Source organism: Podarcis tiliguerta, assembly GCF_965153285.1.
Source record: "Podarcis tiliguerta genome assembly, chromosome: 9".
NCBI lineage: Eukaryota > Metazoa > Chordata > Lepidosauria > Squamata > Lacertidae > Podarcis > Podarcis tiliguerta.
The window spans coordinates 28,110,342-28,124,671 of record NC_139542.1 but is presented as its reverse complement, the minus strand read 5'-3'; the positions used below and the strand labels follow the sequence as shown (position 1 = coordinate 28,124,671).

Below are 14,330 nucleotides of genomic sequence, written 5' to 3'. Positions count from 1 at the left end.
TGGGAAGCAAGCCCTTCCGTAGGTAACTTATAGCACACGTTTTCACCTGTGTTTTTTCCTCGTGTGGACTGTATAAGATGCTTGAATTCTATAGTTAACCTTTTGTGCTGTCTGAATTAGTGAAGGTTGTTGGTTATCCAGTGGGGCTATTTGACATAGGATGGAGCTTACTCATTAATGAATATGAGCCCTGAGAAAAGAAGGCTGTCAATTTGAAGAGAGTTAGCAAAAGAGAAGGGCCACTTGCTGATGGAGGTACATGGGCCAAGGATGTGAGACATGGTGGATTCCTGGGAAAGTGACCGATTTGCTTCTTCTGCCAGGCAGAGTAAGATAGGCTAGGAGGGTGAACCCTGGTGATTTACAGTGGAATATTTTAATTGTTCTGCAAAGTTTTAGTTTTGCTCAACGGTTCTTGCCATTGCAGGTGCGTGGGAACAAAGGTGAGGTGCTTTATGTGCTGGATGCCAGCAGTCCAAGGCATTCCAACTGGCTCCGCTTTGTACATGAAGCACCATCCCAGGAACAGAAGAACCTGGCTGCTATCCAGGTAAATTTGGTAACCGCTCATTATCCTTAATCTCCGTAAAGGAGTGCTCATTTATTTATTTAAATAAAGCTTTAGCTTTGACTTGATTCTGCCTTTAGATTGGAGTCTATGAAATTAGAGTAAAAGCTAGGCAAGAATAATTTTACAAATATCCCAAAATCATGCCTTATAGATACAAGCAGTGCTTTTTTCTGGGGGTATGCAGGGGTACACATACCCCTAAACATTTTGTGAATCTTTGTACTTTTGTCCATTTACTGTATTTATTCTTCCCGATTTCAACTATAAAATGGTGATTTTCTTGAGTCAAAATGAGAGCACCTCTAATCATTTTTTAAGAAAAAAAGCACTGGATATAAGAAATTAAAAATAGTGGCTAATCATACATCCATATTCAAGCAGATTAGCTTTGTATGCTGTGCCTGAGCTATGGAAATTCTAAAGAACTGTAAAAACTATTTAGAATCTGAAGTCAGTTGAGTGAGTATGCTTTGTTAAGCAGATGAGAATGCTAAGAGTTGTAGGGAGCATCAACTATCTCCCCACTCCCACCCTGTTTTCAGATGCATGATATACTTTTTGACGCCTCCCCCAGTGGAAGGAAATGGTTAATCAAACTTTTTGGAATACTGCCAGATTGAATGAGGACTTGTAAGGCCATGTATGACATATAGCTATGAAGTCATTGGCCTTTTGTTGGAAGTTGTAATCAGTGTGACAGCAACAATAAACCTTCAGTCTTTTCTCCTGTCATTCAACTGATCAATGAACATATAAAATTCACAATGCCTCTCAAAGCTAAATGTGTTTTCTGCTTGCTTTCCTGTACCTTAATCCCATTTTGAGTAACCTGGTTGAATAAAAAGGCCTGCATTTGCTCCTGTGTTTGCCAATTACATTTTTATACTTTTTTTTAACAATGGTGTCTGCTGGTGACTACTGTATGGCGAAGGCCCCTTAGCTGTTAATGTCAAAACTCTTTATAAACAGGATCACAGCCAACCCTTTCTATTCAAGCACTCTGTTCATTAGCCACCAGACATTCTGGTGGTCTGGACAAGCTCAGCAAACTGGAATAATGAAATGGCAAAGGTTAATGGGAAAAGAGGTATTTACTGTGATGCAGTAGAGTGGTTTAAAGTCATACTTAACAAATGTAATAATGGAAGATTAGTATTTGAGAATCAGTCAACACTGTAATAAATATGGCACAACTGGTCTGCCTCTCAGCCTAAAAGGCAGGCGGGAATTTGGGAGAGGAGGTAAGCCACAAAGAAATCCAAGACAAATGCATCTTATTATAAGAAGACAAGGAGAGTCTTGCTGGCTCAAACCAAAGCCCTATCTGGTCCAGGATTCTGTTCTCACATTGGCCAAACACATGACTATGGCAAGCCCATAAGTGGGACATGAGCATAATAGTCCTCTTCTGCTTATGATCCTGCTTGTGATTTTATATATTTACGTATTGCAATATTTACTTATCATAAGGCAAGTTTGAGGTTTTCTGTTCATTTCTTGTGCTGCCCATAAGCAATTATGTTAACAAAAAGTTAATACCCAAATACATAGTGTTTGACTTTTGTAAGAAAGCAGGACCATCTCCTTGTTTTAGGGGACCCACGGCAGACTGCACTTCCTATATCAGTGGTTGTCCTATATCACCACCATCATTCAAATATACAGACCACATCAAAGTATAAAACCATCAAAGAAGACTAAAACAAACAAGCACAGGTTCCAAAAACAATAAGTTCAACAAACTCAAAAAATGATAAAACCACTCATCTAAATCTAAAAAGCAAAACAATTTCATCGGTTGTAAAATTTGAACCACCATAAACCTTCAGTGGGCACCTAAACATCATTTTGCCAGGCATCTGTCTGATTTTGAGTGGCTAGTCTGAGAACTGGAGCTACAGGAGTAAAAGCCCAATTTATACTACAAGCTAAGCACACCCATCTGCTGGACAGAGATACAGTAGGAGAGATGGTCCCATAGATATCCTGGTTCCAAGTTGTTTGTTGACATGGCAGTCCTGGCAGTAGTAATGTTGGACACATTGCTCTGAGCCACCATTTAAATTTCTAATAATGTAGGGTCATTATGGGAAATTAAAATGGTAGCTGAGCACACGTATTTGAGCATAAACCTTCAGCAGCAGTCTTAGAATCTTGGTATGGGGTGAACGAAGGCTAAAACCGACACCCGGGGCGGGGCAAACCACCGGCTGTGCATACGTTGTGCCACTACGTATGACGCATGCATGGTGTCACTACGTAGGGCGCGTGTCAGGGAAAGGGAAGCAGACAGAGACGGGGGGGGGGGGAGCATGGAAACACTTACCGAGAGCCCAAACAGCACTTTTCCAGCCAGTCCTCTGAATCGGAGACGGAAATTGGGAGTGGCCAGTCTGTTCCTGGAACTAGCTATTCCCGGAAGAGAGATGATAAGAGGTGTTCCCTGTCTCACTGGGCATGCTGGTCCAGAAAGTCACGTCAGAAAAATTTAGAAGCGTCAACTGACTGAGCAACACGGAGGTGCTGCAAGGGCTCGGATTTTGCAGTCATAAATCTACCAGACAGAAGTGGCTAGATGCCTGGAAGGTTATCTCCTAACTAGCTAGGCAGCAGACACATCCCTGACAGCGCGTGTGTGGCATCACTACGTACAGTGCATGTGTGTGACACCGCACATGTGTTGTACATAGTGGTTTGTTGCTGGAGCCGCCCCAGTGCCATACAGACGGTGGAGTGGAATCACACCACCGTCCGTATGGCGCTCAGGCTGTACCGCTATGTACAGGATTCTGCCACTGCCCATACAGCATTCGAGCAGTGCTGGCAGCAAACCGCTATGTACAGCACAGGTGCAGCGTTGCTATGAACAGCGCATGCATGTGACACAGCACATGCCTTGTACGTAGCGGTTTGCTGCCAGCACTGCTCGAATGCTGTATGGGCAGTGGCAGAATCCTCTGCTTGCAGCTGCAGCCACGAATGCGGCTTCGGCGGGGTGAGAACCCCATGGGGTGCCTTCTTGTCACCCCTCTAGTCATGGCACCCGGGGTGAACCGCCCCCCGGCCCCCTTGCGACGCCACTGTCTTGGTAATCTTGGTAATCTTAGAAATGACTCTCTCTCAAACTTTTATCAACTCATGTCCCCCTTCTGGATTTTTGTTGCCTTCTGTCCTTCCCCTCATGCTTCTAACAACAGAGGTATGGATTTGATACAAAGATTGTAACTGAAGCAGTGTTTGGTTTTATAAATGAAGTCATAGTCTTAGGAGCCTTGGTTTGGTTTGAGTGTGGTTTGGTGTTACCATACACTCTAGCCTGCTTCCTTAACCATGGTTTGCTTGAGCTCCCAACCGCAAATACTCAACAAACTGCAAATGTTTTGACTCAAGAGCAGCTGGAAAACAAGTCCAGCTTTGCAGAAACTAGCCATGGTTTGTATGATTGTCTATGGGACAACTTGTGGTTAACTAACGATTTGTTAAAACAAATCATGACTTAGCCTTTGTGTATCAGGGCCTTTGTGTGCCTGGACATATGTTTCCTTGAAACAAGAAAAAGTAAGAGCCAAATCTTTTTACATTAGGAGGGGGGGGGAATGTCTTATAACTTGATTTATTTTAAGTTTTTATTGTGGTAAATTAAAATTCCCTGGAACATGCAACAGTGCTATAAGAGGAAAAAGTAACTCTTTGATGAAGGCAAGATATCCTGATAGCTATCTGAACTCCACTGTGAAATACACATCTTGAAGAAAATATGTAATTAATTTTCTTCTCCCCATTCCATCACTGATGTAAGAGCAAAAAATGTGTCTGGTCCTTGAACACTGTTGCTTTTGACAAGTTTTTCAAATTAAATTGACTTTTCCATTTCATAAATAAGTCATTTTAATCCATTACAGACCTATCTAAGCTTTAGAAGTAAGATAGCCCCTGTTGGCAGTTTCAATGAATCTTAGCATATTGCAAATTAAAAATCATTATCTTGCTGTAGCCTCGCAAAGCTTGTCATAAAATATACGGCTATGTACACCATAAGCAAGGCTCAATTAACTTTACTGGATGTTGATCAGATAAGAATTATGATTTACGACAGCACTTGGCAGCATTTGCTAGGTAAATGTGATTCTCCTTTTGTTTCCTTTGGAAGAACCCAAAGCACTTTGCTCATCTGATAACTGTTGCCCAAGTCTGCATTACCATAAAACCACTGACTGAACCATATGAAAGCAGGCCCATGGAAATGAGAGGTGGGCAGAAGCAAGAGGCTTGCAAATTCCAATAAAGCTATAGAGACGGAGCACTGGCTCCATGTTTTGAGAGGACCCTGGGCAAAGTGTCCTCTCATGGACTTCCTCTTATGTAGATATAGGTCCTATTGGGAATACCTGACCACAGTGTTGGAAGCAGCAGGAGTAGTCCATGGAAGACTGGGAACTGGCATTGTAAGCTCTCAGAGTTCCATAGTACAACTCCATGGCATCCTGGAAAATGTCCGTGGGTGGCTTGCAGACTGTGTCCTGACATCCCAAGGGACCTGCTAGCTGCCTAGGGTGCTGGTGCTGAGCTTGATATACTGCAAAACAAACATCTTTATGTCTTCAAAAGCATGCAAAATTAGTAGGTGGACTTCTGCAGGATACATGATTCCAGCCGTCTGGAAATCAGTTACCAACTGAAATTAGGCACGCAACTAGTATTCTGATATTTAGGCAGCAGTTGAAGGCATTTTTGTTTAAGAAGGCTTTTCCTAAAATATGACTCAGACATTTTATGGACTATTAATTGTACAATTGAATTGCAGAAATGGTTTTATTGCTGCTAGTTCATTCAGTCTACAGGGTTGTTGTTTTTTTGGTATTTTATCTTCCTTTTCCTTCTATCATACACTGCTCTGGAACCTTTGATTGTGAATTGGTTTATAAGTTTGCAAATAGTAAATAAATAAATAACAAGCTCAATTGTGTCTGACAGGAAAAGTCAGCCTTGTGGTACCTTAAAGACTAACAGGTTTACAATGGCATAAACTTTTTAAAAAGTGCAACAAGACTATGTTGTTCCTGCTGGAACTTTAGAGCAATATATTATTTTCAAAACAATGGATGAGATTCAAGTAAGCTGGCTGATCAGAATGAGCTCTAGTCGTGCAGTGGGATTTCCCCCTCTCTCTTCCACCTGTATGCCCCCCAAATCTGCTGTAGGGCGCTGGGGAAACCCCCAGAATGGGTTTAGGGCTTGTGGGGGTGCCAGTGACGTAGCGTGGGGGGTGCAGGGGATGCCGGCCGCACCAGGCGCACCATCTGGGGGGGCCACACTCGCACTTGCAGCTCTCTGCCCCTACCTGGCTCACTCATTCTCTCTCACTGCAGTGCTGGCTGTGCGAATCCGATCCGAGCCGCCGGGTCGCCGCCCACTGTGGGGGGGGGGGGTGCCAGGCGTGCGGTGCGGTGCGGTGCGGAGAGAGAGCGAGGGACTATCTGGGGGGAGGGACAGTGCAGCGGGGGGGGGGGGGCAAATTACTTGCCTTGCCCCGGGTGCTGACAACCCACGCTACGCCACTGGGGGGTGCACAGAGGAAGGAGAAGGGAGAAAGTCCTATTGCACGAGAGCACCTTGTTCAGCTCATGCATACCCTGCTTAACACTACTATGAATTCCACCTTGTATCTGACAAAAATTACTTGTTATTGTATCCACTCAGAAACTTAACTTGTATTTCTTGATGCTTTTTAAAAATTAATTTAGCTGTGTGCTTTCCTAAAGGGACTGTCCAATCGCTTGCTTTCCCCAATAGGAAGGAGAAAATATTTTCTACTTAGCTGTTGAGGATATTGAAACAGATACAGAGTTGCTGATTGGTTACCTTGACAGCGACATGGAAGAAGTAGAGGAAGAAGAGGAGGAAGTCATTACTAACCAGGAAGAAGATGACAGCATCATCAGCAACAATGGTAACAGCAGCCATAAGGAATTGCAACAAACTAGTGAGAAAGGTATGGATGAAACTAAGCTGAATGGAAATGATGCACATTTGTTTAAAAGCACACAGTCTTTTCTTAATTTAAGAAAATGAGAGGCACCTTTTCTGTATAGTTGAGGATTTTGGTGATTTCAGTTTTCTGAACAGTTTACAAATTGCAACCTTTGCAAGCTTTCAAGACTACTTCAGACTTCATACCTTTCTGCCTCAGTAACTACGAAACAGGATTCTATTCTTAAACATTACTGAAAAAAATTACACCTCTCTATGTGACTCTTTTATAAGATTATTTCAGTTTTAAAATATATATATTTAAGGTGCTTTCTTAAGCTTCTTAGAAGGCACTCACAGCAAAAGACTTATCTTTGTTCAATGAAATAACATAAAACTCTAAAAAAAATCAAAAAGCAGTACATAAATAAGGACCTTACAGAAGGCATAGAATTTACATAAATGTTATAATAAAACAGAGCACCATCCCTCCCCCCCAAGTTCTTTCTTCTAGGTGGTGTCACCACAAAACTCTTCCTTGAAAGTTGATCTTTCTGTTGGCTGGAAGGAACATTGCCTCATCTCAGTCACCTCAGCAACACAGCAGTCTTCTCAAAAGAGTTGCCACTTAGGAAATGGAAACTTACAGCCCTTTATAATATAAAGAGCACCAGTTCTCTTTCCAACTGTCTGCAGAATTATTATAGCAATGTATGCTAGAGGGTTACACCAAGACAAAGCGATGCAGAAAAAGAAGTTGCACAGAAATGAACAAACATACCGTATTTTTCGCCCTATAGGACGCACCGTCCCATAAGGCGCACCTAGTTTTTTGGGGGGGAAATAAAGGGAAAAAATTATTTCCCCCCCCCCCAGGCGCGGGGTTGGGGAAGCCCGAGCTTCCCCCGACCCCAGCCCCCAAACAGGCAGCTCTCTGTAAGCCGTGGGAGCCCAGTGCTGGCTCCCGCTGCTTGCTGAGAGGTCCGCGAAGCCTGGACACGCTGAGCTCAGCGCGCGCAGGCTTCAGCATGCAGGCAACTCTCCGCCAGCAGCGGGAGCGCTCCTGCTGCTTACAGAGAGGTCCGCGAAGCCTGGACACGCTGAGCTCAGCGCGCGCAGGCTTCAGCATGCAGGCAACTCTCCCCCAGCAGCGGGAGCGCTCCCGCTGCTGGCGGAGAGGTCCGCGAAGCCTGGACACGCTGAGCTCAGCGCGCGCAGGCTTCAGCATGCAGGCAACTCTCCGCCAGCAGCGGGAGCGCTCCCGCTGCTTACGGAGAGGTCCGCGAAGCCTGGACACGCTGAGCTCAGCGCGCGCAGGCTTCAGCATGCAGGCAACTCTCCGCCAGCAGCGGGAGCGCTCCCACTGCTTGCGGAGAGGTCCGCGAAGCCTGGACACGCTGAGCTCAGCGCGCGCAGGCTTCAGCATGCAGGCAACTCTCCCGCTGCTTGCGGAGAGGTCCGCGAAGCCTGCATTCGCCCCATAGGACGCACACACATTTCCCCTTCATTTTTGGAGGGGAAAACGTGCGTCCTATAGGGCGAAAAATATGGTAATTAGATTTCTTTGCTGTTTTCAGATGTCAGCTGAATTAATCATGTTTCTTTCTGCGTTAATGTGAACTCACCACAGCTTAGAAAATATTGTGGATCCTCCTTTATTAGAGCATTTTCTTAGAATATAATCTTCCAAACATGTTATACGCAGGAAATGATTTTTCTGAATTTTTCTTCTTTGCCGTGCAGATTCTTTTAGTTGCAAAGAGGACCATGCCTGCCCTAACTGTGAATCCAGTTTTGCCAGCCAGGAAATCCTAGCTGAACACCTTCAGACGTTGCATCAAAAACCCAGTGAGGAAAAGGAATTCAAATGCAGGAATTGTGGGAAGAAATTCCCAGTTAAGCAAGCTCTGCAGAGGCAGTAAGTCTAAAACATCATAAACTATGATTCCGTGTCACTCAGATCATTAACTTGAATTTCTCTTCTTTAGGGATGGGTGAATTGCAAAGTTAGCAAACATTTTTAGACTACTTTAAAATGTACATTTTTGAACGCACACTGAAAACATCTTATACCTGGAATATGACTGAAGTTGTGTGCAGACAGATGCACTGCAGCAGGTACACTTCTCAGAGAAGTCAGGATTGGCTTTGACCTCCTGCTGAAGGTTTCCTCAGGGAGAAACCTGGGTTTGTCCTGTGTTGTCTATGAAACAGAAGGTTTGCAGGAGAGGTTTTCTTCTGGGTAGGCTTTCATGTTAGTCTCCAAGCATTCCTTCCAAGTACCACAGCTCATGTTGGCTGTTTTCGCTGAACATCTTGGACAGTCATAGGCAAACTCCGGCCCTCCAGATGTTTGGGACTACAATTCCCATCACCCCTAGCTAACAGGACCAGGGTCAGGGATGATGGGAATTGTAGTCCCAAACATCTGGAGGGCCGGAGTTTGCCTATGCCTGATTTTGGATAATGCAACAAGCTTGGGGAACATCATCATAGCTATGAATGTATGGGTTCTGTATGGGTTGGGTGGAGCCATCTTCCTGACGATGACATCACTGCTGCTTACCTGGAGGCAGATGGGATGGGACAGAGAGACTGCAAAGTTGGGTTCACCAACTAGAGAGTGGTGGCCCCGCCGGTGTCTCTATACAGTCCCAACCTTGCCACCACCTTGACTCTTGAAGACCTGGTCCAGGTAAGAACAGTAAAGCCAGTAAAGGTAAAGGACCCCTGTACGGTTCAGTCCAAGTTTTGGGAGAGCATCTGTGTCCCACCACAAACTCCACTGCTAGTTCACCTTCACCTTTCCTTCCAATGTTCTCTAATATTGTGGGTGCTGTAGACTTAGCTCCACAACTTCTTTGAATGCAGCGTGGAATCAAGACAACTCCACTGAAAGCACAGCACATTGATTGTGCTAAATTTTATAAGCCCAAATAAGTTATGAACACTCATAAGGACTCGTAAGAATTGGCACCTCAGATAAGTTTCAGCTGTAATTATTTCTCCCCAAAATGAAAAAAAGGAAACTAACCCCATGATGTCACATAATATTTATTGTACCTAGAAATCGCATATGACCAAAGCTTGATAGCTCAGTTGGTAGAGGATGAGACTCTTAATATCAAAGTTGTGGGTTCGAGTCTCACATTGAACAAAGGATTCCTGCATTGCAGGGGGTTGGACTAGATGACCTTCACAGTCCCTCCAATTCTATGAAAACAGAAGAGAACATTTAAAATTGAATTAATAGCAAATAAAACCACATAACCAGAAGATCAAACTTGCAGCCTATTTGTAACATATTAAAATGAGAAAAGATATTATGTTTTAAAGGTATACATGAAGCAGCTATAGGTAGACAATTTGTGAGAGGTTATTAAGTTTGACATCAATATATGTAGAGAGAGATACATTTTGTTTCTCTTCAGGGGATTCAGCATGTGAAAATATTCCATATTTTAATTGTGTATTTTGTTTTTGAAAAAGCAACCCTGGGAATGTGTTTGAAGTGCAGAGGAAAATTTCTTAAGTAAATATTGTACATTGGAGCAGCAGCAGACCTCTGGAAATTATACAGGGCGTACAACACACAGTTCCTCTTTCCAGCAGAAATGGAACATTTTCTCCCCCATTTATTTGCATTCTGAGACACAATCTTTGTAAAAGGCAACCGTTTAAATAAAATGGGCATGGTTACCCACCAAAGCAGGAATTTTAGAAGTTTTCTGTATATTGGTGTGTATTATAAACAATGTATATGTAAGTAGATCACTGGAATGCAGTGGATCTATAGAGATCCATTGTGAATCAGTTGTTCTGGATGCGTTAACATTTGTTGAAGAGTAAAAGACTGAAGGGTTTTCAAAGGTTTATGTTGTAGCTGTTAATCCCAACATGTTTCAGAAATAGTTTTCCTTCTTCACAGGCATTTTATTTTGTCAGAATACCACAGAAAAATACTACTGCGTTCTGCAGCCTTGAAAATATGGAAGCCACCCAAAAAACTTTATTTTTGTTTTGACTGGGCTGATGGGAGTTGTAGTCCAAAATAGATTTTGCTGAGACTAGATTAAAACTTGATTGTTGATTTGTGTTGTGATCGTGGTCTCCCCTTCAAGACACCTAGTAAGTTAAAAACAATAACAAAAAGTATATATATAATTTAACTATAAACTTTCTAAATAAAATTACAGTGGTACCTTGGGTTAAGAACTTTATTCGTTCTGGAGGTCCGTTCCTAACCTGAAACTGTGCATAACCTGAGGTACCACTTTAGCTAATGGGGCCGCCCACTGCCACTGCTGCCACCGCCGCGCAATTTCTGTTCTCATCCTGGAGCAAAGTTCTTAACCCAAGGTACTATTTCTGGGTTAGCAGAGTCTGTAACCTGAAGCGTCTGTAACCCGGGGTACCAATGTACTCAATTTAAATAGCATACATTGTTGTATTAAGATGGCTAAACCACAAATTAAGTGACTTGTCATAATACTCTTAATTTCCTTCAATAATTCATATACAGTGGTACCTCGGTTTAAGAACAGTCCTGTTTATAAACAGTTCAGTTTATAAACTCTGCAAAACCGGAAGTAGCGTTCTGGTTTGCGAACTTTACCTTGGTCTACAAATGAAACTGAATGTTGGAAGGGCACCGGCGGTGGGAGACCTCATTAAGGAAAGCGCGCTTCGGTTTAAGAATGGATTCGGTTTAAGAACAGACTCCCCCTTGAACAAATATCCCAGGATGTGTGGGAAGCCAGTCAATCCCTGAAATCTAATTGACCTTGGAATGTTTGCCTTCTGTTTTATTTTGGAAAACAAACCAACATAGCATAAATGTGGATGGCATCAAATGCCCACACAATTTAAGCAAATGCATGTATTTCCTTTTGTCTTTCCTGACAGTGTTCTCCAGTGCACAGAGAATGTCAACCCGGGAGATCGTTCGAGAAGTTTTCAGTGTTCTGTTTGCAACACATCCTTCAGCTCAGAATTGAGGTTCCATGTCAGAATTACTGGACTGCTCTCATCCTGCTGCTGACCTCCCTTTTGCATGCTTGCTTGCTTTTCAAGTTCCTTAGTTGTTTTCTGAACCCTAACTGTGCAAGACGAGAAATGCTTTCATGCCTACCTGCAGTAGGTTATGCATGAAGTGACCCCAGAAGTCTTCTGCGCAGCATGTGTTAAGCGCACTCAAAATGCCTGCTGAGAGGCTGATTCTTTTTGGAGAGGGGGGAAGTATCTTATTTCTTGATGTATTATTTTTTCCCCACTCTCCCAACTCTCCAACATCAGCTACGAGCAACACAAAGAAGCATGCCGAGGTGATGCCAGGTTCGTATGCAAGGCTGACAGCTGCGGGAAGAGGTTCAAGAGCAAGGATGCTCTGAAAAAACACAAGGAAAATGTGCACACTGGTAAGCATAAAAAGTTGAAATCGCCAGTGTTTAGGGAATCACTTTCCAGTGTTGAAGTTTCCTGAGCTGAATCTGGATTCCAGAAAATGTCGGCCTATCTGTGGCTATTAACTGGGAAAACCAAAGTGTTCAGAGGAAGAGAATGAGAGCTCCATGTTCAGAAGGAGGACACTTGAGTACCAGTTTGTGGAAAGAAAGAGAAGCACATGTTTTATCGCTATCATCTGGGCTGGTGTCAGCCCAGAGTACCCTTCTCAAAGGCAGTAGGCTATGATTTTCAATTGGGGAGTGCGCTGTTGCATTTAGATCCTGTTTGTGGGCTTTCCATGGGCATCTGATTGGCCACTGTGAGAACAGGCTGTTGGCCAAAGATGGACCTTTGGCCTGATCTAGCAGGGCTCTTCTCATGTTCTTGGGTAGCTGCATCATCGCAGGATGACCAGAACTGATGTCCATGCCAGTTTGGTTCTTCCTGCTATTCCCCTGGTTGTGTGCTGGGCTTACCTGAGTGGCAGTGACTGGGTGTGGGAATTTTAACATGATGGGCAGTTTTCACAGATCCAGCCACTGCTGCCAGGTGAGCCTGTAGCCTGTGAGTCACTGACTGGCCAGGTTCACAGATGACCATTCACCTCCCCCCCCCAAAACCCCTCTGACAATCATTGTGGGCTTCCTAAGAACAACTGGTTAGTTATTGTTGAAGACAGAGTGCTGGACTAGGTGAAACTGGATATCCTTAAGTGCTTCTGTTTTGAAATTGTTGGACAGACATGGTTCAGAGCATTACAAGGTTACACTTTTGCACGCTACCTGGAGTGCACAGGGGAGGGCTAATGATCCTTCACTACATTTGAGTCTCCATGCTTTAAATCAAACTATGACTTGAAAGGGGCAGCCTCCCTAATCTGTAGTGTAATATTGGACCATAGTATGGGAAATTATGGAAGTTTAAAGCAGATGTGGCAGGCAGAATTAAGACTAAAAATAAGAGGCTCACAGGTGGGACACTGTCTGGCAAAGTCACTCTTTAAATACGGTATCTGCATGCCTAGAGGAAGCCTCCCTCAAAATCATCTTCCACTGGTATTGGACACCAGTAAGACTAGCTAAAATAAACCACAGGCTGTCTTTCCTTCTGTACCTGAAAGGGTGTTGGAAGCCTGGGTATTATATGCATGTATGAGGGAAGCGCATTATTGTTCAAAAATTCTAGATCAATGTTTTCACAGTTGTTTCTATTATTATTTCTAAACAACCCTTGAAGACTAATCAAGTCTTAGCACTCCTCCTACTGGATCTTAGCTCAAGTTGTGCTAAGGGTAACACAAACAATTAATTGGTTTTCTTCTTACTGTGGATTTTTGAGGGAGTTTTAAAAAAGTTTCATAAGGAAACTTGCACATTTGACTTTTCCAGCATTGTAAAGATGCACAATTTTGGCCACCGTTTTGCTTTTAAGACATAGAACAGACATGTAATGTTGGCAGTGGCTCACAGATTAGCCTGAAGCATAATTGGGATGAGTGGAAACTTTTCTTGGTATTAGTTAATTATGTTAAAGGGCAGAGGAAAACATGTATTACAGATTCAAATCAGAAGAGGCTTTCGTGTGCTTTCAATTTATTTCTGACAGGAAAATCTAAGAGATACGTGTAAACTTCCAGAAACTAATGGAATTGGAAACCTTGTTTCCTGCGCATGTCTGAACCTCCAAAAGAAGCCACTAGCCCTTACTTGGCTTGTAGAACTTGGCAGGGAGAAAATACAACAATGTCACAAATGGTAGTTTAGCACCAGAACCTGAGACAGTAGCACTGTTGGAGCTGGAGGCAAGACTGAGACCCCATCTGCTCTACATGTTTAAAGGGGTATCATACCACTTTAAACATTCATGGCTTCTCCCAAAAAATCCAAAGAACAGCAGTTCATCAAGGGTGCTGAGAGTTGTTAAGAGACACCTACCTACCTCCCTGACAGACATACAGTTCTCAGAGTGGCTTAATAGTTAGACCCTCATCCCAGGGGACTCTGGTAATTGCAGAGGGCCTTCTTGGTAGTGGCACCAGCCCTGTGGAATGCCCTTCCATAAGATGTCAAGGAAATAAACAACTATCTGACTTTTAGAAGACATCTGAAGGCAGCCCTGTTTAGGGAAGTTTTTAATGTTCGAAGTTTTATTTTGTTTTTAATGTTCTGTTGAAAGCCACCCAGATGGGCGGGGTAGAAATAATATATTATTATTATTATTATTATTATTATTATTATTATTATTATTATTATTATTATTATTATTTGTTGCTGTTGCTGTTGTAGTAGTTGTTGTTGTTATAGCTTTCAGAAGGAAACAGGGGTCTCCTAACAACTCTCAGCAT

General features: G+C 43.2%; 1 protein-coding gene across 3 annotated transcripts in view; it reads left to right on the top strand.

Moving 5' to 3' along the window:
- Window positions 1-14,330, top strand: part of PRDM5 (PR/SET domain 5) — an 85,870-nt gene that overhangs the window by 14,035 nt on the left and 57,505 nt on the right. For all 3 annotated transcript variants that reach the window (XM_083457330.1, XM_083457331.1, XM_083457329.1), the window contains exons 3-7: window positions 428-550; window positions 6,365-6,563; window positions 8,285-8,459; window positions 11,447-11,539; window positions 11,837-11,958. In XM_083457330.1, coding sequence (XP_083313456.1) covers window positions 428-550; window positions 6,365-6,563; window positions 8,285-8,459; window positions 11,447-11,539; window positions 11,837-11,958 — 712 coding nt within the window. The remainder of the gene's footprint in view (window positions 1-427; window positions 551-6,364; window positions 6,564-8,284; window positions 8,460-11,446; window positions 11,540-11,836; window positions 11,959-14,330) is intronic.